We start from the raw sequence: 24,584 nt of genomic DNA, 5'->3' as shown, positions 1-24,584 counted from the left end.
CCGGAGTCCAGCTGCAGGCTTCACAGCAGCCTGAACAGAACTGGACTCACCTGGTGAAGTAGTACGTGACCACCGCTCCGGCCACAGTCATCTGCTGACAGGCCAGGATGAACTCACTGATCCAGACCAGACCCACGGCGTGGTACCAGGTGAGGTACTGCAGAGGACCCGTCAGTCGGAACTCTGTCAGCCCCGTCTCCTCGTTCTGCTCTGGGTTCCCTGCAGAACCGCACCCCAGGACCAAAGGTGGACAGAGACAACAGTAGAAAGTGTGAGACCCTCCGCCGCAGTTCTGCCTAACGACCAGCAGGGGGCAGCACCCTGTTCACATGGTGTTTATCTGCATCTTTCTGTCTTTGTGTCAGCGGCTCAAATTAAAGTGAATTCAGTGTTATTCACCACACATTGTGTGAATAATACTGCTGTTAGTGTTGATGTATATGACAGCAGATCAGGACCAAACGTGAGCAGATGTTAAATCCCACGGTTACCATCGGTTACCATAGTGATCCAGCAGGTCTTTTTTTAATAATCTGAGGTCTTATTGAAATTTATGAGACAGACTTTGGTCAGAACACCTGTTGGTTTAAGCACAGCGGCTCTCTATCTCAGCCTTTAACACCGCTTTGTCTGTTTTCAGGGTGGAGGCTCAGCAGGAGCTCAACTCCACCCTTTCTGTGAGGTCAGCAGACATGATGAGTGATTTAATGCAGAAACACAGACATGATGAAGCTGTTCCTGCAGTCAGAAACACTCCAGCTCTATAGATACAGATAGTTACTGTATACCAGCAGTTAGCTGTGAGTTAGCTGTAGGTTAGCAGTTAGCTGTGAGTTAGCAGGTAGCTGTGAGTTAGCAGGTAGCTGTAAGTTAGCAGTTAGCTGTGAGTTAGCAGGTAGCTGTAAGTTAGCTGTAAGTTAGCAGTTAGCTGTAAGTTAGCAGTTAGCTGTAGGTTAGCAGATAGCTGTAAGTTAGCAGTTAGCTGTAAGTTAGCAGCTAGCTGTGAGTTAGCAGGTAGCTGTGAGTTAGCAGTTAGCTGTGAGTTAGCAGCAGATGCTAGCAAACAATGCTTTCTCATGAACAGTGATGGACCAAACCGGAGAAGTGCACAGCGTAACTCGTAGTATTTCCTGGTAACTTCTGGTTGGAGGTCATTCAGAAAACTGGCCTCTATTTCCTTTATTCTTTAAGTATTTTATGACGTCCTTTGATGCCGATAATCTGATCAGTGTGCATGTGATGCCTTCTAACCAATCAGAGTCCTCTACTGTTAATCATCAGGAGGTTCAGCTGATCAGACAAACAAACAACATCTCAGAGTGGTGTGTGTGTGCACGTGTGTGTGCACGTGTGTGTGTGTGCGTGCACGTGTGTGTGCACGTGTGCGTGCACGTGTGTGTGCACGTGTGTGTGCTGCAGCTGACCGGTGGTTCCCAGGAAGAGCAGCACCAGGATCCAGTAGATCCAGAAGAGGAGGAGGGCGAAGAAGGTGACAAAGGGCTGCAGGGTGAGCAGGGGCAGGTGGATGAAGACCTTCCCGGCCACGTGGAACAGCGCGATGGTTAGCGCCACCCGTTTCCTCATGAACAGCATGAGCAGCAGCAGGATGATCTGCACACAGACGCACACTCAGCCTGCAGCCACGGCGCTGAGCTTCGCTTTGCTCTGAGATACGTACGGTGAAGACGGTGGCGGACACGGCGTACACCAGCAGCGCCTGACCGCTGTCCCCGGTCAGCTCCTCCTTCGCCTCCTCCTTCGCCTCCTTCAGCACTTTAGAGCTCGTGTCATTCCCATACAGCCGGTGGTCGATGTAGAGCCACCAGAGGACGCTGGTCCCGGCTGAGACGGCACACACAGGTCAGATCAAACACATTCACACGGTCATCAGATCAATAACCACGCAGGAAGTGACCTCACCGAGGGATCCCAGGACGACCAGCGAGGTGAGGATCCAGACGAGGACGGCGGAAATGTAACGGATGATCACCATGAGGATCATAGAGAGGACTGGAAGGCGGACAGAAAGAGAGAGTGAGCTGCTGGGTTCACAGGAAGTGACATCACAGCCCCCCGTGGTTCTTACCCAGAGCGAGGACGCACAGTCCGATGATGATCTCTTTACTGGCGGCGACGCCAGCGATCAGGCGGTGCAGGACGCTGGTGTCGCCTACAAACGTCACCACGGCCTCTGCAAACTTGGCATAGCAGGACACGTCCACCGGCGTGCAGCGGTTAAACACCGGCAGCGGCTTACTGGGGACACACAGGGGTCAGAGGTCAGAGGTCAACGAGCTCCAGAGGCGCCAGAGGCGAACACCGGGACATACCTGGGTGGGACGGGGAGTTTGGGGCATTTGGTGAACCTCTCGGGGAGACCGGGATACTTATGACCCGCTAACTCGTAGGAACACAGCTCGGAGCCTGAAACAGAGAGATGACATCATCACATGACATCATCACATCATCATCATCATCAAACAGCAGTGCAGAGCAGGTCTCAGGTGGTCCGGCTGCCACAGAGCCTCCTTTCAGACCCATGGCTGTCTGAGGAGCTGTGAGGTCACCTGGTGTCACGCTTCAACACGTCTCCACCGGACAGAGGAGGCTCTGAGTCTCAGAGGAGGCTCTGAGTCACAGGGGAGGCTCTGAGTCACAGGGCAGCCATGTTGGACACATGGGGCAGAGTGGCACCAGCGATACGACCCACATTAATGCTGCCTTTGTTACTGTACTCTGTGTGCTCTGTACTGTAAGCTGCGGTGTGTCCCTGCAGACGTTCCATCACCACGGAGATGTGATGGCGAGCACTGAGCCAGCTGCTGACATCACTGCTTCCTCTGAAACCAAACGTCTGTCTCTGTGAGGACCTGCTGACTACATTTCCCATCAGACCCTGCTCTGAGATGTTCTGCCCTGTGCTCAGCTGTGTCTGCAGTCGTGTGATGACCTCACCGTTGACCATGGCGAACCTCTTCAGGTCCTGGTAGGTCTTCAGCTCCTCGGTGGGACACAGGGACACACACAGCGCCATGGACTTGATTTTTCTCTGAACAATGTCGATGTTGCAGGGATCCAGGAAGAAGACGAACCTGAGGGACAGAAACACAAAGCTGCACCTTACAGGACTGTGTTTGGAACCGGGCCTTCTTCCTGTTTTAACTAACTTTAAAAGTTTGACCCGTTCAACGAACTTAAACACAAACATTCTATATTTAAACTGTTCCAACAGGCACCAGGTTTCAGAACCTCCTGCTGGTTAATCCTCAGGGAACATGAGCTGAACCTCCTGCAGCTTAGAAGCATCACATTCAGCACCGGCTTTCTGACAGACATTAGCTTTACTGCCTGCAGCCCAGAACAGAGCAGACACTCTTCTTCTTCTACCGAATTACAGCCACTGACACACAGCCTGAAACGAGTCAGGTTATCTTAGTGAGTTCTGGAAACTTGGTAAATAACACTCTGTGCTGTATTCATCTTATTTCATCTCTGTGTATCAGCTGCAGTAATGTTCACCTGCACTGATGATCTGGTAGTTCTTACTTAACATTAATCATCTGTTATGGTTTTTGAGCATTAAAGTTGAGGCTGAGTGAACCAGAAGCTTCTGTCTGCATAATTCAAACTAACCCATAGGCTGCAGTAACTAAGACAATAACCGGTGCAGACCAACCCAGCAGAAGCCTTATCAACCACACACTGCTGGTGAACTGCAGGTGGCTCTTCTTCTGTGGTGCTTTCAGAAAGATGAGCGATGAACTGATGATACTGAGACATATCCTGCATATATATATATATATATTTATATAATCACCATGAAATCAGCCATGCAAAGTTTCTGTATCTCACATTAAAGGCCTAATCCCACTAACTGGTGAAACTCTGCCACCTGCTGGTGGAACCTGGTACCTGCTTTTCTCAGTCAGAAAACAACTGGTGCAGCTTGTTTTGCTGCTTTCAACACATAATATGTCTGTTTAAAATGTAAATTGTGAAACTTATTAATCCACCATGCAGAGAAAGCCAGTGTTCATGTAGAAACACAGCTGACCTGTAGTTTGTAGTTCACACTCATTTATAATCCTGAAGCTCACGAAGCCGATAATCATCTGAGCTGAACAGACACCAGTCATCAGTTTCTAAAATAAACTGCTGACACTGACCACCAGATAACCACCAGAGGGCCACGTGAAGACTGAAAACACTGATTTTATCTCCAACAGGAGGAGAAACGCTCCCTGCAACCAAAGCTGGACGGATACGAGCTCAGAGCTGACGTATCACAGGGGCCACAACTCAAACTACCACCTCTAACTGGACCAGAGTCCTGGTCCCAGTTTACCTGCAGAACCCAGGTACAGACTGAAGAGTGTCTGAGGCTGTGGCCTGAGAGAGAAAACCTTCCAGACTTCCTGCTGCCTCTAACCTCCTCTGTGGAAGTCCGTGTAATTCAGCTGAATTCACCGCTCAGACGCTGTCTTTAAGCCAGTGGCTCCCAACTGGTCCGGCTCCAGGACCCACCATCATTTGTTACAGACGAGCTGAGACCAGGAACATTTTAACATCTCAAATGTCTTTAATGAAAACATGCTGCAGGTTGAACCTGACATAAAAGAAAATATCAATCGACACAAAATTCAAGTTTAACGATAAACAAAAGAGTGTGACGGTAGAGAGGAAAAATTCCCGTAAACAGTGGCTGCATTTTAATTAAAAATCCAAAAGTTCACTGAGGTCGTTCCGCCTTTTGTCCTCAATATAAGAAAATCCAGATTTTCTGTAGTCAGTGTCGTTCCTGCGTTTAGCCACGATCACTGTCATAAGAAAACAAACGTAGCTTTTCTTCTATCTGTGAAATGGCGGGAGTCAATTAGCATTACAGGGCATCGTCGCCCCCTACAGTTTAGGAGTGTGAATAGTGACGTGTTTACATGTGTTTAAAGGTCCAGTTTCAGTCAGACTGAGGTGTTTACATGTGTTTAAAGGTCCAGTTTCAGTCAGACTGAGGTGTTTACATGTGTTTAAAGGTCCAGTTTCAGTCAGACTGACGTGTTTACATGTTTAAAGGTCCAGTTTCAGTCAGACTGACGTGTTTACATGTGTTTAAAGGTTCAGTTTCAGTCAGACTGACGTGTTTACATGTGTTTAAAGGTCCAGTTTCAGTCAGACTGACGTGTTTACATGTGTTTAAAGGTCCAGTTTCAGTCAGACTGAGGTGTTTACATGTGTTTAAAGGTCCAGTTTCAGTCAGACTGAGGTGTTTACATGTGTTTAAAGGTCCAGTTTCAGTCAGACTAACGTGTTTACATGTGTTTAAAGGTCCAGTTTCAGTCAGACTGAGGTGTTTACATGTGTTTAAAGGACCAGTTTCAGTCAGACTGACGTGTTTACATGTTTAAAGGTCCAGTTTCAGTCAGACTGACGTGTTTACATGTGTTTAAAGGTCCAGTTTCAGTCAGACTGAGGTGTTTACATGTGTTTAAAGGACCAGTTTCAGTCAGACTGACGTGTTTACATGTTTAAAGGTCCAGTTTCAGTCAGACTGACGTGTTTACATGTTTAAAGGTCCAGTTTCAGTCAGACTGACGTGTTTACATGTGTTTAAAGGTTCAGTTTCAGTCAGACTGACGTGTTTACATGTGTTTAAAGGTCCAGTTTCAGTCAGACTGACGTGTTTACATGTGTTTAAAGGTCCAGTTTCAGTCAGACTGAGGTGTTTACATGTGTTTAAAGGTCCAGTTTCAGTCAGACTGAGGTGTTTACATGTGTTTAAAGGTCCAGTTTCAGTCAGACTAACGTGTTTACATGTGTTTAAAGGTCCAGTTTCAGTCAGACTGAGGTGTTTACATGTGTTTAAAGGACCAGTTTCAGTCAGACTGACGTGTTTACATGTTTAAAGGTCCAGTTTCAGTCAGACTGACGTGTTTACATGTGTTTAAAGGTCCAGTTTCAGTCAGACCGACGTGTTTACATGTGTTTAAAGGTTCAGTTTCAGTCAGACTGACGTGTTTACATGTGTTTAAAGGTCCAGTTTCAGTCAGACTGACGTGTTTACATGTTTAAAGGTCCAGTTTCAGTCAGACTGACGTGTTTACATGTGTTTAAAGGTTCAGTTTCAGTCAGACTGACGTGTTTACATGTGTTTAAAGGTCCAGTTTCAGTCAGACTGACGTGTTTACATGTGTTTAAAGGTCCAGTTTCAGTCAGACTGAGGTGTTTACATGTGTTTAAAGGTCCAGTTTCAGTCAGACTGAGGTGTTTACATGTGTTTAAAGGTCCAGTTTCAGTCAGACTAACGTGTTTACATGTGTTTAAAGGTCCAGTTTCAGTCAGACTGAGGTGTTTACATGTGTTTAAAGGACCAGTTTCAGTCAGACTGACGTGTTTACATGTTTAAAGGTCCAGTTTCAGTCAGACTAACGTGTTTAAATGTGTTTAAAGGACCAGTTTCAGTCAGACTGACGTGTTTACATGTTTAAAGGTCCAGTTTCAGTCAGACTAACGTGTTTACATGTGTTTAAAGGTCCAGTTTCAGTCAGACTAATGTGTTTACATGTTTAAAGGTCCAGTTTCAGTCAGACTAACGTGTTTACATGTGTTTAAAGGTCCAGTTTCAGTCAGACTGACGTGTTTACATGTGTTTAAAGGTCCAGTTTCAGTCAGACTGACGTGTTTACATGTGTTTAAAGGTCCAGTTTCAGTCAGACTAATGTGTTTACATGTTTAAAGGTCCAGTTTCAGTCAGACTAACGTGTTTACATGTGTTTAAAGGTCCAGTTTCAGTCAGACTGACATGTTTACATGTGTTTAAAGGTCCAGTTTCAGTCAGACTGACGTGTTTACATGTGTTTAAAGGTCCAGTTTCAGTCAGACTGACGTGTTTACATGTGTTTAAAGGTCCAGTTTCAGTCAGACTGACGTGTTTACATGTGTTTAAAGGTCCAGTTTCAGTCAGACTGACGTGTTTACATGTGTTTAAAGGTCCAGTTTCAGTCAGACTGACGTGTTTACATGTGTTTAAAGGTCCAGTTTCAGTCAGACTAACGTGTTTACATGTGTTTAAAGGTCCAGTTTCAGTCAGACTAACGTGTTTACATGTGTTTAAAGGTCCAGTTTCAGTCAGACTGACGTGTTTACATGTGTTTAAAGGTCCAGTTTCAGTCAGACTAACGTGTTTACATGTGTTTAAAGGTCCAGTTTCAGTCACACTGACGTGTTTACATGTGTTTAAAGGTCCAGTTTCAGTCAGACTGACGTGTTTACATGTGTTTAAAGGTCCAGTTTCAGTCAGACTGAGGTGTTTACATGTGTTTAAAGGTCCAGTTTCAGTCAGACTAATGTGTTTACATGTGTTTAAAGGTCCAGTTTCAGTCAGACTGAGGTGTTTACATGTGTTTAAAGGTCCAGTTTCAGTCAGACTAACGTGTTTACATGTGTTTAGAGGTCCAGTTTCAGTCAGACTGAGGTGTTTACATGTGTTTAAAGGTCCAGTTTCAGTCAGACTAACGTGTTTACATGTGTTTAAAGGTCCAGTTTCAGTCAGACTGACGTGTTTACATGTGTTTAAAAGTCCAGTTTCAGTCAGACTAATGTGTTTACATGTTTAAAGGTCCAGTTTCAGTCAGACTGAGGTGTTTACATGTGTTTAAAGGTCCAGTTTCAGTCAGACAGACGTGTTTACATGTTTAAAGGTCCAGTTTCAGTCAGACTGACGTGTTTACATGTGTTTAAAGGTCCAGTTTCAGTCAGACTGACGTGTTTACATGTGTTTAAAGGTCCAGTTTCAGTCAGACTGACGTGTTTACATGTGTTTAAAGGTCCAGTTTCAGTCAGACTAATGAGTTTACATGTGTTTAAAGGTCCAGTTTCAGTCAGACTGACGTGTTTACATGTGTTTAAAGGTCTAGTTTCAGTCAGACTGACGTGTTTACATGTGTTTAAAGGTCCAGTTTCAGTCAGACTGACGTGTTTACATGTGTTTAAAGGTCCAGTTTCAGTCAGACTGATGTGTTTACATGTGTTTAAAGGTCCAGTTTCAGTCAGACTGACGTGTTTACATGTGTTTAAAGGTCCAGTTTCAGTCAGACTGACGTGTTTACATGTTTAAAAGTCCAGTTTCAGTCAGACTGACGTGTTTACATGTGTTTAAAGGTCCAGTTTCAGTCAGACTGACGTGTTTACATGTGTTTAAAGGTCCAGTTTCAGTCAGACTGAGGTGTTTACATGTGTTTAAAGGTCCAGTTTCAGTCAGACTGATGTGTTTACATGTGTTTAAAGGTCCAGTTTCAGTCAGACTGAGGTGTTTACATGAGTTTAAAGGTCCAGTTTCAGTCAGACTGAGGTGTTTACATGAGTTTAAAGGTCCAGTTTCAGTCAGACTGACGTGTTTACATGTGTTTAAAGGTCCAGTTTCAGTCAGACTGACGTGTTTACATGTGTTTAAAGGTCCAGTTTCAGTCAGACTAATGAGTTTACATGTGTTTAAAGGTCCAGTTTCTGTCAGACTGACGTGTTTACATGTGTTTAAAGGTCCAGTTTCAGTCAGACTGATGTGTTTACATGTGTTTAAAGGTCCAGTTTCAGTCAGACTAATGTGTTTACATGTGTTTAAAGGTCCAGTTTCAGTCAGACTGACGTGTTTACATGTTTAAAGGTCCAGTTTCAGTCAGACTAATGAGTTTACATGTGTTTAAAGGTCCAGTTTCAGTCAGACTGACGTGTTTACATGTGTTTAAAGGTCCAGTTTCAGTCAGACTGACGTGTTTACATGTGTTTAAAGGTCCAGTTTCAGTCAGACTGATGTGTTTACATGTGTTTAAAGGTCCAGTTTCAGTCAGACTGACGTGTTTACATGTTTAAAAGTCCAGTTTCAGTCAGACTGACGTGTTTACATGTGTTTAAAGGTCCAGTTTCAGTCAGACTGATGTGTTTACATGTGTTTAAAGGTCCAGTTTCAGTCAGACTGACGTGTTTACATGTTTAAAAGTCCAGTTTCAGTCAGACTGACGTGTTTACATGTTTAAAGGTCCAGTTTCAGTCAGACTAATGAGTTTACATGTGTTTAAAGGTCCAGTTTCAGTCAGACTGACGTGTTTACATGTGTTTAAAGGTCCAGTTTCAGTCAGACTGACGTGTTTACATGTGTTTAAAGGTCCAGTTTCAGTCAGACTGAGGTGTTTACATGTGTTTAAAGGTCCAGTTTCAGTCAGACTGACGTGTTTACATGTGTTTAAAGGTCCAGTTTCAGTCAGACTGACGTGTTTACATGTGTTTAAAGGTCCTCCAGTTTCTGTCAGACTGATGTCATGTGACAGCAGTCGCCAAATTGTCCTGAACACACGGTAAAAACAATAGCGAGGAGTATTAAAGCTGTCAGAATGTGGTCGTGGGAGAAAAGTGTGACTCAGATCAGCAAAAACCAAACAAAGAACCACAAAGCACGCCTACATCATCAAACGCTGCGGCGCTCCCACAGCTTCAGGAATCTGAGCAGATTCTGTGACCACTTCAGACCACTTCGGACCACCTCTGACCACTTTAGACCTTCTCAGACCTCCTCTGACCACTTTAGACCACCTCAGACCTTCTCAGACCACCTCAGACCTCCTCATACCACTTTAGACCACCTCAGACCTCCTCAGACCACTTTAGACCTCCTCATACCACCTCAGACCACTTAAGACCTCCTAAGACCACCTCAGACCTCTTCAGACCACTTCAGACCACTTTAGACCACCTCAGACCACTTCAGACCACCTCAGACCTCTTCAGACCACTTCAGACCACTTTAGACCTCCTCAGACCACTTTAGACCTCCTCAGACCACTTCAGACCACCTCAGACCTCTTCAGACCACCTCAGACCTCTTCAGACCACTTTAGACCTCCTCAGACCACTTTAGACCACCTCAGACCACTTTAGACCACCTCAGACCACTTCAGACCACTTTAGACCACTTTAGACCTCCTCAGACCACTTTAGACCACCTCAGACCACTTCAGACCACTTTAGACCTCCTCGGACCACTTTAGACCACCTCAGACCACTTCAGACCACTTTAGACCACTTCAGACCACTTTAGACCACCTCAGACCACTTCAGACCACTTTAGACCTCCTCAGACCACTTCAGACCACCTTAGACCACTTCAGACCACCTCAGACCACTTTAGACCACCTCAGACCACTTCAGACCACTTTAGACCACTTTAGACCTCCACAGACCACTTTAGACCACCTCAGACCACTTTAGACCACCTCAGACCTGACTGTGTGTCTGCTGAGTCACAGCTCTAAACGTTTGTCAGCAAAACAAGCTCTCCCACATGAACTTGAACGCACCAAATGTTCAAGCACCAGAATGTGCTGCAGTATTACACTAAAACTACTACAGTATTACTAAAGTATTACTAAAGTATTACTACAGTATTACTAAAGTATTACTACAGCTTGTGCAGTCCTGCATGCCACCGAGTCACGCTGTAAATAATAATTTCAGTCAGACTAACATACGACTTTAAAAGTCTGGTTTTGTAATTAGTTTTCAGTTTTCAGATACCGCCACAGTTACACGCCAACAGATCCACCAGTTACACGCCAACAGATCCACCAGTTACACGCCAACAGATCCACCACAGTTACACGCCAACAGATCCACCACAGTTACACGCCAACAGATCCACCAGTTACACGCCAACAGATCCGCCACAGTTACACGCCAACAGATCCACCACAGTTACACGCCAACAGATCCACCAGTTACACGCTAACAGATCCACCGGTTACACGCCAACAGATCCACCAGTTACACGCTAACAGATCCACCACAGTTACACGCCAACAGATCCACCAGTTACACGCCAACAGATCCACCACAGTTACACGCCAACAGATCCACCAGTTACACGCCAACAGATCCACCACAGTTACACGCCAACAGATCCACCACAGTTACACGCCAACAGATCCACCAGTTACACGCCAACAGATCCGCCAGTTACACGCCAACAGATCCACCACAGTTACACGCCAACAGATCCACCACAGTTACACGCCAACAGATCCACCACAGTTACACGCCAACAGATCCACCAGTTACACGCCAACAGATCCACCACAGTTACACGCCAACAGATCCACCAGTTACACGCCAACAGATCCGCACAGTTACACGCCAACAGATCCACCACAGTTACACGCCAACAGATCCACCACAGTTACACGCCAACAGATCCACCGGTTACACGCCAACAGATCCACCAGTTACACGCTAACAGATCCACCAGTTACACGCTAACAGATCCACCACAGTTACACGCCAACCGATCCGCACAGTTACACGCCAACAGATCCGCACAGTTACACGCTAACAGATCCGCACAGTTACACGCCAACAGATCCGCACAGTTACACGCCAACAGATCCGCACAGTTACACGCCAACAGATCCGCCAGTTACACGCCAACAGATCCACCTGTTACACGCCAACAGATCCACCACAGTTACACGCCAACAGATCCACCACAGTTACACGCCAACAGATCCACCAGTTACACGCCAACAGATCCACCACAGTTACACGCCAACAGATCCACCACAGTTACACGCCAACAGATCCACCACAGTTACACGCCAACAGATCCACCAGTTACACGCCAACAGATCCACCTGTTACACGCCAACAGATCCACCACAGTTACACGCCAACAGATCCACCAGTTACACGCCAACAGATCCACCACAGTTACACGCCAACAGATCCACCAGTTACACGCCAACAGATCCACCACAGTTACACGCCAACAGATCCACCACAGTTACACGCCAACAGATCCACCTGTTACACGCCAACAGATCCACCACAGTTACACGCCAACAGATCCACCAGTTACACGCCAACAGATCCACCACAGTTACACGCCAACAGATCCACCAGTTACACGCCAACAGATCCACCAGTTACACGCCAACGCCGATGTGCACAGATACACACACTCACTTCCTGTCGATGTGGTCGAGGCCGCTCAGCCGTACACCTTCAATCCGCTCGTTGCGTTGGCCACAGGTGTTGCCGTAGCTGTCATATCCGAAGACGAGGCGAGCGGCGCCGCCGGTGGCGATGGTGAAACCGCAGATGCTGCCCTGCAGGAAGTAAACACAGCAAGGGTCACAACCTCAGCAGATACAGTCAGTAACCGGAACCAGGTTAGGCTGGTTTAAGTCACATTTATCCGATAGATTCCAGTTTGTTCTTGTAAATGAAGAATCTTCCTCACACACCAGAGTAAGTCATGGAGTTCCTCAGGGTTCTGTGCTTGGACCCATTCTTTACTTTATACATTAGGTAACATTATTAGACAGCATGGCATAAATTTCCTTAGCTTCGCTGATGATACTCAGCTGAACTTATCTATGAAACCAGATGATCATCAGCAGATGATCAATAATGACTATAGTAAAATAATAATAAATAATAAAAGATTCAATTTTTTGTCTACTTTTACTTTAATTCATCAACCAGTTGAGACTGAATTAGTCCTTGAGATGACATTTGTTGTAATTTGGCGCTTTATAAATACAGTTAAAATTAATGAAAAAGTTTTAGCCCTTTTGAATTAAAATTAAACTTTTGTTTTCTGCTTTAAAGTCTCGGACATTAATCTTTAAGAGTCTGTTTGTGCTGCAGTAACAGCACTGTCAGGAGCTGATTTCAACTGATTCAAACTTTATTTTCAACTTATTTGTATATCTGTGAGCTTTTATTTCAATAAGGTAACAGAGTTCAAATTCTGGTTACTTACTGTAAGTATCAGGGGGCTCTTAATTTGAAAACTTGAACTACGAGTACTTCCTGTTGGTCTTTTTAAGTAATTCTGGACTTTAAATCCTGAGTTCTGCAGAATCTCCCCCTTAATGCTCCTGTTTGATAAGTTCTGATCCCAGATGACACAAAGTCTGAGATCATACAGGGTCTCTGGGGGCAGAGGGAGACAGAATCACCTCAAACAAACACTCACTGTGAAAATTATAAGTCTTTTTGAAAAAAAATCTAACTGTGGGCAGCAGAATCTTGTTCTGGACACACAGATGTTTTTTTATTGATTTTAGGGCCGGTTAAAGAGACCCTTCACCTCGAAATCTGAAGAGAAAACTCAGGGCTCAACGTAGGATTACACGGTAAAAATGTAGTGTTACTACGGTAAAGATGTAGTATTACTGCGGTAAAGATGTAGAATTACTGCGGTAAAGATGTAGTATTACTGCGGTAAAGACGTAGAATTACTGCGGTAAAGATGTAGAATTACTGCGGTAAAGATGTAGAATTACTGCGGTAAAGATGTAGTATTACTACGGTAAAGATGTAGAATTACTACGGTAAAGATGTAGTATTACTGCGGTAAAGACGTAGAATTACTGCGGTAAAGATGTAGAATTACTGCGGTAAAGATGTAGAATTACTGCGGTAAAGATGTAGTATTACTACGGTAAAGATGTAGAATTACTGCGGTAAAGATGTAGTATTACTACGGTAAAGACGTAGAATTACTGCGGTAAAGATGTAGAATTACTGCGGTAAAGATGTAGTATTACTGCGGTAAAGACGTAGTATTACTGCGGTAAAGATGTAGAATTACTGCGGTAAAGACGTAGAATTACTGCGGTAAAGACGTAGTATTACTGCGGTAAAGATGTAGAATTACTGCGGTAAAGATGTAGTATTACTGCGGTAAAGATGTAGTATTACTGCGGTAAAGATGTAGAATTACTGCGGTAAAGATGTAGTATTACTACGGTAAAGATGTAGTATTACTGCGGTAAAGATGTAGAATTACTGCGGTAAAGATGTAGTATTACTGCGGTAAAGATGTAGAATTACTGCGGTAAAGATGTAGAATTACTGCGGTAAAGATGTAGTATTACTGCGGTAAAGATGTAGAATTACTGCGGTAAAGATGTAGTATTACTGCGGTAAAGATGTAGAATTACTGCGGTAAAGATGTAGAATTACTGCGGTAAAGATGTAGAATTACTGCGGTAAAGATGTGGTACGACAGCTGTACGGATGTCATATTACTATGGTATAGATGTAGTATTAGTGTGGTAAGGATGTAGTATTACTGAAATGAGGATGTAGTATTACTACGGTATAAATGTGGTATTACTGGACTATGGATGTAGTATTAATACGATAAAGATCTAGTATTGCTGATGTGAGGATGTAGTATTACTGCAGTGAGGATATAGTATTATTGTAGTAAAGATGTAGTACTACTACGGTATAGATAAAATATTACTGGAGTAAGGACGTAGTATTACTACGGTAAGGATGTAGTACACCTGTAATATTGTTGCAGTACTCCTTAAGTATCATGGCAATGTTGTGATAGTATTTCTGCAGTATAGTAGTAGTACTCCTGCAGTATCGTGGCAGTATTGTGGTATTATTATGGTAGTACTCCTGCAGTATCGTGGCAGTATTGTGGTAACATTATGGTAGTATTCCTGCAGTATCGTGGCAGTATTGTGGTAACATTATGGTAGTATTCCTGCAGTATCGTGGCAGTATTGTGGTAACATTATGGTAGTACTCCTGCAGTATCGTGGCAGTATTGTGGTAATATTATGGTAGTACTCCTGCAGTATCGTGGCAGTATTGTGGTAATATTATGGTAGTACTCCTGCAGTATCATGGCAGTATTGTGGTAATATTATGGTAGTACTCCTGCAGTATTGTGGTATTATTATGGTGGTACTGGTATTATTATGGTGGTACTCCTGTAGTATTGTGGTAATATTATGGTAGTACTCCTGCAGTATTGTGGTATTATTATGGTAGTACTCCTGCAGTATCATGGCAGTATTGTGGTATTATTATGGTGGTACTCCTGCAGTATTGTGGTATTATTATGGTGGTACTGGTATTATTATGGTGGTACTCCTGCAGTATTGTGGTAATATTATGGTAGTATTCCTGCAGTATTGTGGTAGTATTCCTGCAGTATTGTGGTAGTATTGTGGTAGTATTTCTTCAGTATTGTGGTAGTATTCCTGTAGTATCATGGCAGTATTGTGGTAGTATTGTGGTAGTATTCCTGCAGTATTGTGGCAGTATTGTGGTAGTATTGTGGTAGTATTGTGGTAGTATTCCTGTAGTATCATGGCAGTATTGTGGTAGTATTCCTGCAGTATTGTGGTAATATTATGGTAGTATTCCTGCAGTATTGTGGTAGTATTCCTGTAGTATCATGGCAGTATTGTGGTAGTATTGTGGTAGTATTCCTGCAGTATTGTGGCAGTATTGTGGTAGTATTGTGGTAGTATTGTGGTAGTATTCCTGTAGTATCATGGCAGTATTGTGGTAGTATTCCTGCAGTATTGTGGCAGTATTCCTGCAGTATCATGGCAGTATTGTGGTAGTATTGTGGTAGTACTCTTGCAGTATTGTGGTAGTATTCCTGCAGTATTGTGGTAGTATTGTGGTAGTATTCCTGCAGTATTGTGGCTGTATTCCTGCAGTATCATGGCAGTATTGTGGTAGTATTGTGGTAGTACTCTTGCAGTATTGTGGTAGTATTCCTGCAGTATTGTGGTAGTATTCCTGCAGTATTGTGGTAGTATTCCTGCAGTATCATGGCAGTATTGTGGTAGTATTGTGGTAGTATTCCTGCAGTATTGTGGTAGTATTGTGGTAGTATTCCTGCAGTATTGTGGCAGTATTGTGGTAGTATTGTGGTAGTATTGTGGTAGTATTGTGGTAGTATTGTGGTAGTATTGTGGTAGTATTCCTGCAGTATTGTGGCAGTATTGTGGCAGTATTCCTGCAGTATTGTGGTAGTATTCCTGCAGTATTGTGGCAGTATTGTGGTAGTATTGTGGTAGTATTCCTGCAGTATTGTGGCAGTATTGTGGTAGTATTGTGGTAGTATTGTGGTAGTATTGTGGTAGTATTCCTGCAGTATTGTGGCAGTATTGTGGTAGTATTCCTGCAGTATTGTGGTAGTATTGTGGTAGTATTCTTGCAGTATTGTGGTAGTATTGTGGTAGTATTCCTGCAGTATTGTGGCAGTATTGTGGTAGTATTCCTGCAGTATTGTGGTAGTACTCTTGCAGTATTGTGGTAGTATTCCTGCAGTATTGTGGTAGCAGCATCCCAGCGGATGCTGTGTGGTTACCATGCCGACGCAGAAGACGGTAAAGAGCAGGAACCAGGGCAGGTCGGTGCAGCTCCGGTCCTCCAGCGGTCTCCATTCTCTCTTTGTCCTCTGAAACACACACACACGCGCACACACGCACACACATACGGTCATTGCTCGCGCACAGCCGGGCCTGCAGGACCGAGCCGAGCCGAGCCGGGATACACCTGTCCCGGCCTGTCGGCTCGGTCCGGGGTGGTTTCATCAATAATCCGAACCCTCCGCTCAGTTTGGCTCGGCCCAGAACCAGGCCCGGTAACCCGGCTGTTCTCAGAGGACATAATTGGATTAAATGAGAGCTGCTGGGTGTTATCCGAGCTCGGCCTCTCTATTGCCCGGGGCCGCGTCACTTTCACGGTTAAAAAATAAAAACACACATCGGAGATCTGCTGAAGGACACATGAGGAGGACGGTGCCGAATCAGGCCGGACCGAACCAGGCCGTGCTTACCTCCGAGCTACCGCAGCATCCCATTGCAGTCAGGGTGGACGTGCCCGGAGCCTCACGGAGCTTCAGCTCAGCAGCAGCAGGGGTCTGAAGCTTGACAGGCGGGGTGAGGAGACGGGCAACCCCGCGTAGTCCCGCAGGCCGAGCCCGGAGCGGAGACGGTCCCTACGGTCAGACTGAGCGCTCCGGCCCGCTGAGCATTCTACTGTCGGAGCCTCCTCCGGTTACCGTACAGAGCGGGGATTAACGGCCGAGGATTTGTCCACCACACTTCCTGGTGGGCCGTCAGGTGCAGCGGCCATTCATCTCATTGCGCGTGCGCAATTTACGGCCGAACTGGAGAGGAGCTGAATAACGGAGCGTGTTCCCAGCGGAGCTGCAGTACCGGTTCTGACCACTGAGTGGAGCGTAACGGCAGAGTGGCGCTGTTTCCCTGACGGACAGCGGCTGGACCCATTACACTGAAACAAGTGTTCAGACCCAAAGGCCACCAGGACTCAGAACCTCACAGTATTCACACCAAAACTCAACATTTACACCAGAGTGTTCAATCACCATCATCCGTATCTGTAAAGGAGAACAAGCCTTTGCAGAAACGTCAACTGATGTCGCACAAACAGCAGAAAACAACTTCCAGACAACAGACTAGATTAAGAGATACACCGGAGCTATGAAACCAACAATAAAGTCAAACGAGACAAACAAAGTAACGTTGTGATCAAGTACTGAGTCAGAACAACCAGAAAGTGCAACAGAAACACAAGTAAACGGGTCAGATGAAGCTAGAAAGTTCTCTCCTGGATCTGTGGGGGTTCGTGGGGCCTGCAGCATATTCACACAGAGAGCTCGTTTATTTCTTATGTTTGGTGAATGTTGAGCACAAAGTCAAACCTGTTCTTCTACAGAGCTTCCTGTTAAAGTGTAAATCAGTCCTCAGCATGTTCAAATATGTGATTTAAAAGCTGATAAAACACCTTCAGTTGTAAACAGTGACAAAGAACATGTGACTTTACTTTGAAATTCATCTTCTCACATGGTACAAAACGGATTTTTAGTTGTGAGTTCCGTGTTGCTGTTTTCCTTTGTAGATTTTTTTGTTCTAAAGATGATATTTTTTGGTGTTGTCATGGCAACACTTCTAAGAGTCAGAATAAACACAAACATCATGTCATCGATCAGAACCTCCTCTGACATCACAAAACAACAACATCAGTCTGTTTGTTTGTGTGTTGTTTACAGGTTTGTGTGTTGTTTACAGGTTTGCGTGTTGTTTACAGGTTTGCGTGTTGTTTAAATGTTTGTGTGTTGTTTACATGTTTGCGTGTTGTTTACAGGTTTGCGTGTTGTTTACAGGTTTGTGTGTTGTTTACAGGTTTGTGTGTTGTTTACAGGTTTGTGTGTTGTTTACAGGTTTGTGTGTTGTTTACAGGTTTGCGTCTTGTTTAAATGTTTGTGTGTTGTTTACATGTTTGCGTGTTGTTTACAGGTTTGCGTGTTGTTTAAATGTTTGTGTGTTGTTTACATGTTTGCGTGTTGTTTACAGGTTTGCGTGTTGTTTACAGGTTTGTGTGTTGTTTACAGGTTTGTGTGTTGTTTACATGTTTGTGTGTTGTTTACAGGTTTGTGTGTTGTTTACAGGTTTGCGTGTTGTTTAAATGTTTGTGTGTTGTTTACATGTTTGCGTGTTGTTTACAGGTTTGCGTGTTGTTTACATGTTTGCGTGTTGTTTACAGGTTTGCGTGTTGTTTAAATGTTTGTGTGTTGTTTACATGTTTGCGTGTTGTTTACAGGTTTGCATGTTGTTTACAGGTTTGTGTGTTGTTTACAGGTTTGTGTGTTGTTTACAGGTTTGTGTGTTGTTTACATGTTTGCGTGTTGTTTACAGGTTTGCGTGTTGTTTACAGGTTTGTGTGTTGTTTAAATGTTTGTGTGTTGTTTACAGGTTTGTGTGTTGTTTACAGGTTTGCGTGTTGTTTACAGGTTTGTGTGTTGTTTACATGTTTGCGTGTTGTTTACAGGTTTGCGTGTTGTTTACATGTTTGCGTGTTGTTTACAGGTTTGCGTGTTGTTTACATGTTTGTGTGTTGTTTAAATGTTTGTGTGTTGTTTACAGGTTTGTGTGTTGTTTAAATGTTTGCGTGTTGTTTACATGTTTGCGTGTTGTTTACATGTTTGCGTGTTGTTTACAGGTTTGCGTGTTGTTTACATGTTTGTGTGTTGTTTACAGGTTTGCGTGATGTTTAAATGTTTGTGTGTTGTTTACAGGTTTGTGTGTTGTTTACATGTTTGTGTGTTGTTTACAGGTTTGTGTGTTGTTTACAGGTTTGCGTGTTGTTTACAGGTTTGTGTGTTGTTTACAGGTTTGCGTGTTGTTTACAGGTTTGCGTGTTGTTTACAGGTTTGTGTGTTGTTTACAGGTTTGCGTGATGTTTAAATGTTTGTGTGTTGTTTACAGGTTTGTGTGTTGTTTAAATGTTTGCGTGTTGTTTACAGGTTTGTGTGTTGTTTACATGTTTGTGTGTTGTTTACAGATTTGTGTGTTGTTTACATGTTTGTGTGTTGTTTAAATGTTTGCGTGATGTTTAAATGTTTGTGTGTTGTTTACAGGTTTGTGTGTTGTTTACAGGTTTGTGTGTTGTTTACAGGTTTGTGTGTTGTTTACAGGTTTGTGTGTTGTTTACATGTTTCTGTGTTGTTTACAGGTTTGCGTGATGTTTACATGTTTGTGTGTTGTTTACAGGTTTGTGTGTTGTTTACAGATTTGTGTGTTGTTTACAGGTTTGTGTGTTGTTTACAGGTTTGTGTGTTGTTTACAGGTTTGTGTGTTGTTTACAGGTTTGTGTGTTGTTTACAGGTTTGTGTGTTGTTTACAGGTTTGCGTGATGTTTAAATGTTTGTGTGTTGTTTACAGGTTTGCGTGATGTTTACAGGTTTGTGTGTTGTCGCCCCCCTCAGTTTGTGCGCTCGCTGGGGCAGCTGCAGACCCTTTTCTGACAGCCAGTCTGACCTCTGACCTCTGGCTGCTGCAGTGTTTAAAGAAGTCCCGTCTTTGTTTGGCCTCTTCATCAACACAGAGCTCAGTGTTTACAGTCTCCACCAGTCACCGTACAGTTCAGACCACACACACAGCAGGGGACCTGTGCATTCTGCCCGACATGTGTCTGCAGAATAGAACTAGAATAGAACCCACATGCTCATGGGTTTATATGTACATATAGGGCGTGAGGGCGCAGGTGAACAGGTCAGACCCACAGAACCTGAACTTGGATCTGTCACACTGTTTCCTTTCAGTCAGACTGAAACAAACATGTTTGTCAGAGAGCTGCAGGGAGCTCAGACTTTCCACATCTCACAGTTTCCTTGTTGTATTTGTTAAGAGCAGCTCGAAGGTTTGAGGACAGCAGATCAGCACAAAGTGTCACTCCCAGTTTACCCCCCCTGCTGTCTGTGGAACCAGGGTTCAGACAGGGCACAGGAACATTAGTCCACAGCTCTGACTGTTACCCATCCATCCATCTTCTATAGAGGCTAACTCCTGCTAACATTCACAGCTCCTCACTGTGATATTCACCCTTTGAGAATTCCTGGTGAGCAAATTAAACTCATTTTTCTGAAAATGAAATGAAAATTTTTCTTAAATTTCTCTTTTTCTGCCCGAGAAACAGGATTTTAGATATTAGTAAAATCTGTTCAGTAAACATATTTTAAACTTCAGTCTGAAGAAATGTAACCACATTTTTAATGTTTCTGAGCTACACGAGTCTCTGAAAAGCTGTTTACTGACAGTTGTTTTGTTTTTACATGTTTAAACGCTTTTTGTGGGTAACACTGATTCATTTTTAAATTAATTTTATGGTTCCAGCTGCCATCAGTGGTTGTATTGGTGGGATATTGGTGTCAGATATTGTGAGGCAGGAAATTCTTCTTGACAGTCCGGTGAACCTGGTTAGGTATCAGGTACAGTTCTCAGATGGCTGGAATCGTATCTCAAAGCCATTTTGTTTCCTTGGTTGAGCATAAATCTGAGCTCATCACCAGAACACGTGGAGTTCCTCAGGGATTGATTCTTGGACCACGCTTCCTCTGGGTCAGCTTATACATAACAACAATGCTGCGTACCACAGATATACTTTGGCCTCTCACCAACTGACTCTGGTCCATTAGAGTCACTCTTTTGCTGCTCGAAACAAGTAAATAGTTTTTACTTCTAAAATTTCCTTCAATTAAATAAAGACAAGACAGAAATAATTGTATTTGGCAACAAAAAAGAAAGAATAAAGGCTGCTGCCCAGCTTGATTTCAGAGGTATCGGGACAAAAACTCAGCACTGAAATCTTGAACTTTTACTTGAGTCAGAACCTGAATTGAGCCACATCAAAGCTAGAACCAAATCAGCTTGTTTAGCTTCTTTATTAAGATCTTAGGTCCAGACAAGACTTAGAGAAGCTCCTCCATGCTTTCATCTCCAGCAGACTCGACTCCTCCTTCTCTGGTCTTCCCAAAAAGACTCCAAAGACAGTTTCAGCTCATTCAGAACCAGGAAAACTGAGCACATCAGTCCAGTTCTCAGATAGATCTTTATACTGGTTACCAGTTACCTGCAGAGCAGAATTTAAAGTGCTGCTGGTTTACAAATTGATCAATAACATGGATCCACAACACATTTCTGATCTCCTCGTAGAATAAACCAAATGTCACCCAACTATTTCCACTTCTAAAGTCAAACTGAAAACTCCGTAAACCCTTTGTTGCGTTATATTTGATATATAATTGATTTACTTTTATTGAACACAACCGTGTTCTGTGAGGGATTCTGCGGGGGGGCTGCAGGAGTACCGGGTACCAGAGTCCCCGTTGTCCCTATCCAGTCCCTGGATAACACAGTCAGAGCTGGGTCCTCATTCGTGGTCCAAAGAGGTTCTGGTTTACGGTGTTGGACTCCAGCAGGGCTGCCCCTCGTCACCGGTCCTGTTTGTGGTTTTCATGGACAGGATCTGGAGGTGCGGTCGGTGGGAGGAGGGCGTCTGGTTTGGAACATCAGGGTTACATCTCTGCTTTTTGCAGATGATGTGGTTCTGTTGGCTTCTTGAAGACCTGACCTTCAGTTCACAGCTGACTGTGAAGTGGATCCAGGACAAGCTGGAGAGTATCGCTGGGTAGAAGGATGTCTGGATTTGTCTGTTGTCTCAGAAACCCGACCTCGGATAAAAAGAAGATGGATGGATGGATGGATGGATGGATGGATGGATGGATGGATGGATGGATGGATGGATGGATGGATGGATGGATGGATGGATGGATGGATGGATGGATGGATGGGTGGATGGATGGATGGGTGGATGATGGATGATGGATGGATGGATGGATGGATGATTGATGATGGATGGATGGATGGATGGATATATGGATGGATGGATGGATGGATGATGGATGATGGATGGATGGATGGATGTATATATGGATGGATGGATGGATGGATGGATGGATGATTGATGATGGATGGATGGATGGATGGTGGATGGATGATGGATGGATGGATGGATGGATGATGGATGATGGATGGATGGATGGTGGATGGATGGATGGATGGATGGATGGATGGATGGATGGATGGATGGGTGGATGGATGGGTGGATGGATGGATGGGTGGATGGATGGATGGGTGGATGATGGATGGATGGATGGATGGATGATTGATGATGGATGGATGGATGGATGGATGGATGGATGGTGGATGGATGATGGATGGATGGTGGATGGATGGATGGATGGATGGATGGATGGATGGATGGATGATGGATGATGGATGGATGGATGGATGGATATATGGATGGATGGATGGATGGATGGATGGATGGATGATTGATGATGGATGGATGGATGGATGGTGGATGGATGATGGATGGATGGATGGATGGATGATGGATGATGGATGATGGATGGATGGATGGATGATGGATGGATGGATGGATGGATGATGGGTGGATGGATGGATGGATGGATGATGGATGGATGGATAAATGGATGGATTGGATGGATGGATGGATGGATGGATGGATGATGGATGATGGATGGATAAATGGATGGATGGATGGATATATGGATGGATGGATGGATGGATGGATGATGGGTGGATGGATGGATGATGGATGGATGGATGGTGGATGGATATATGGATGGATGGATGATTGATGATGGATGGATGGATGGATGATGGATGGATGGATGGATGGATGGATGGATGATGGATAAATGGATGGATAAATGGATGGATGGATGGATATATGGATGGATGGATGGATGGATGGATGGATGATGGGTGGATGGATGGATGATGGATGGATGGATGGTGGATGGATATATGGATGGATGGATGATTGATGATGGATGGATGGATGGATGATGGATGGATGGATGGATGATGGATGGATGACGGATGGATGGATGGATGATGGATGGATGGATGCATGATGGATGGATGGATGGATGATGGGTGGATGGATGGATGATGGATGGATGGATGGATGATGGATGGATGGATGGATGGATGGATGGATGGATGGATGATGGGTGGATGGATGGATGATGGGTGGATGGATGGATGATGGATGGATGGATGGATGATGGGTGGATGGATGATGGGTGGATGGATGATGGATGGATGGATGGATGATGGATGGATGGATGGATGGATGATGGGTGGATGGATGGATGATGGATGGATGGATGATGGATGGATGGATGGATGATGGGTGGATGGATGGATGATGGGTGGATGGATGGATGATGGATGGATGGATGGATGATGGATGGATGGATGGATGGATGATGGATGGATGGATGGATGGATGGATGATGGGTGGATGGATGGATGATGGATGGATGGATGATGGATGGATGGATGGATGATGGATGGATGATGGATGGATGGATGGATGATGGGTGGATGGATGGATGATGGGTGGATGGATGGATGATGGATGGATGGATGGATGATGGGTGGATGGATGATGGGTGGATGGATGATGGATGGATGGATGGATGATGGATGGATGGATGGATGGATGATGGGTGGATGGATGGATGATGGATGGATGGATGATGGATGGATGGATGGATGATGGGTGGATGGATGGATGATGGGTGGATGGATGGATGATGGATGGATGGATGGATGATGGATGGATGGATGGATGGATGATGGATGGATGGATGGATGGATGGATGATGGATGGATGGATGGATGATGGATGGATGGATGGATGGATGATGGATGGATGGATGGATGGATGATGGGTGGATGGATGGATGATGGATGGATGGATGGATGGATGGATGGATGGATGGATGGATGGATGGATGATGGATGGATGGATGGATGGATGATGGATGGATGGATGGATGGATGATGGATGGATGGATGATGGGTGGATGGATGGATGATGGATGGATGGATGATGGATGGATGGATGGATAAATGGATGGATGATGGATGGATGGATGGATGATGGGTGGATGGATGATGGGTGGATGGATGATGGATGGATGGATGGATGATGGGTGGATGGATGATGGATGGATGGATGGATGATGGGTGGATGGATGATGGGTGGATGGATGATGGATGGATGGATGGATGATGGATGGATGGATGGATGGATGATGGGTGGATGGATGGATGATGGATGGATGGATGATGGGTGGATGGATGGATGATGGGTGGATGGATGGATGATGGATGGATGGATGGATGATGGATGGATGGATGGATAGATGATGGATGGATGGATGGATGGATGGATGATGGATGGATGGATGGATGATGGATGGATGGATGGATGGATGGATGATGGATGGATGGATGGATGATGGATGGATGATGGATGGATGGATGGATGGATGGATGGATGGATGGATGATGGATGGATGGATGATGGATGGA

At 44.5% G+C, this 24,584-nt stretch overlaps 1 protein-coding gene across 3 annotated transcripts in view; it reads right to left on the bottom strand.

Moving 5' to 3' along the window:
* The window catches only part of slc44a1b (solute carrier family 44 member 1b), a 50,295-nt gene that overhangs the window by 24,053 nt on the left and 1,658 nt on the right, over window positions 1–24,584 (bottom strand). For 2 of the 3 annotated variants that reach the window (XM_072395110.1, XM_072395112.1), the window contains exons 2-10: window positions 16,175–16,264; window positions 12,001–12,143; window positions 2,956–3,092; window positions 2,331–2,424; window positions 2,087–2,256; window positions 1,921–2,010; window positions 1,679–1,842; window positions 1,425–1,611; window positions 51–219 (exon numbers count right to left, since the gene is read on the bottom strand). In XM_072395110.1, the coding sequence (XP_072251211.1) occupies window positions 51–219; window positions 1,425–1,611; window positions 1,679–1,842; window positions 1,921–2,010; window positions 2,087–2,256; window positions 2,331–2,424; window positions 2,956–3,092; window positions 12,001–12,143; window positions 16,175–16,264 (1,244 nt within the window). Of the gene's footprint in view, window positions 1–50; window positions 220–1,424; window positions 1,612–1,678; window positions 1,843–1,920; window positions 2,011–2,086; window positions 2,257–2,330; window positions 2,425–2,955; window positions 3,093–12,000; window positions 12,144–16,174; window positions 16,265–16,645; window positions 17,090–24,584 lie in introns of those variants that run through there. The other variant, XM_072395111.1, reaches the window with a different exon arrangement.

This window comes from Leuresthes tenuis, unplaced genomic scaffold (assembly GCF_036924035.1).
Source record: "Leuresthes tenuis unplaced genomic scaffold, fLeuTen1.0.hap1 SCAF_11, whole genome shotgun sequence".
In the NCBI taxonomy this organism is placed as follows: Eukaryota; Metazoa; Chordata; class Actinopteri; order Atheriniformes; family Atherinopsidae; genus Leuresthes; species Leuresthes tenuis.
This window is presented reverse-complemented; position numbering and strand designations above follow the sequence as displayed.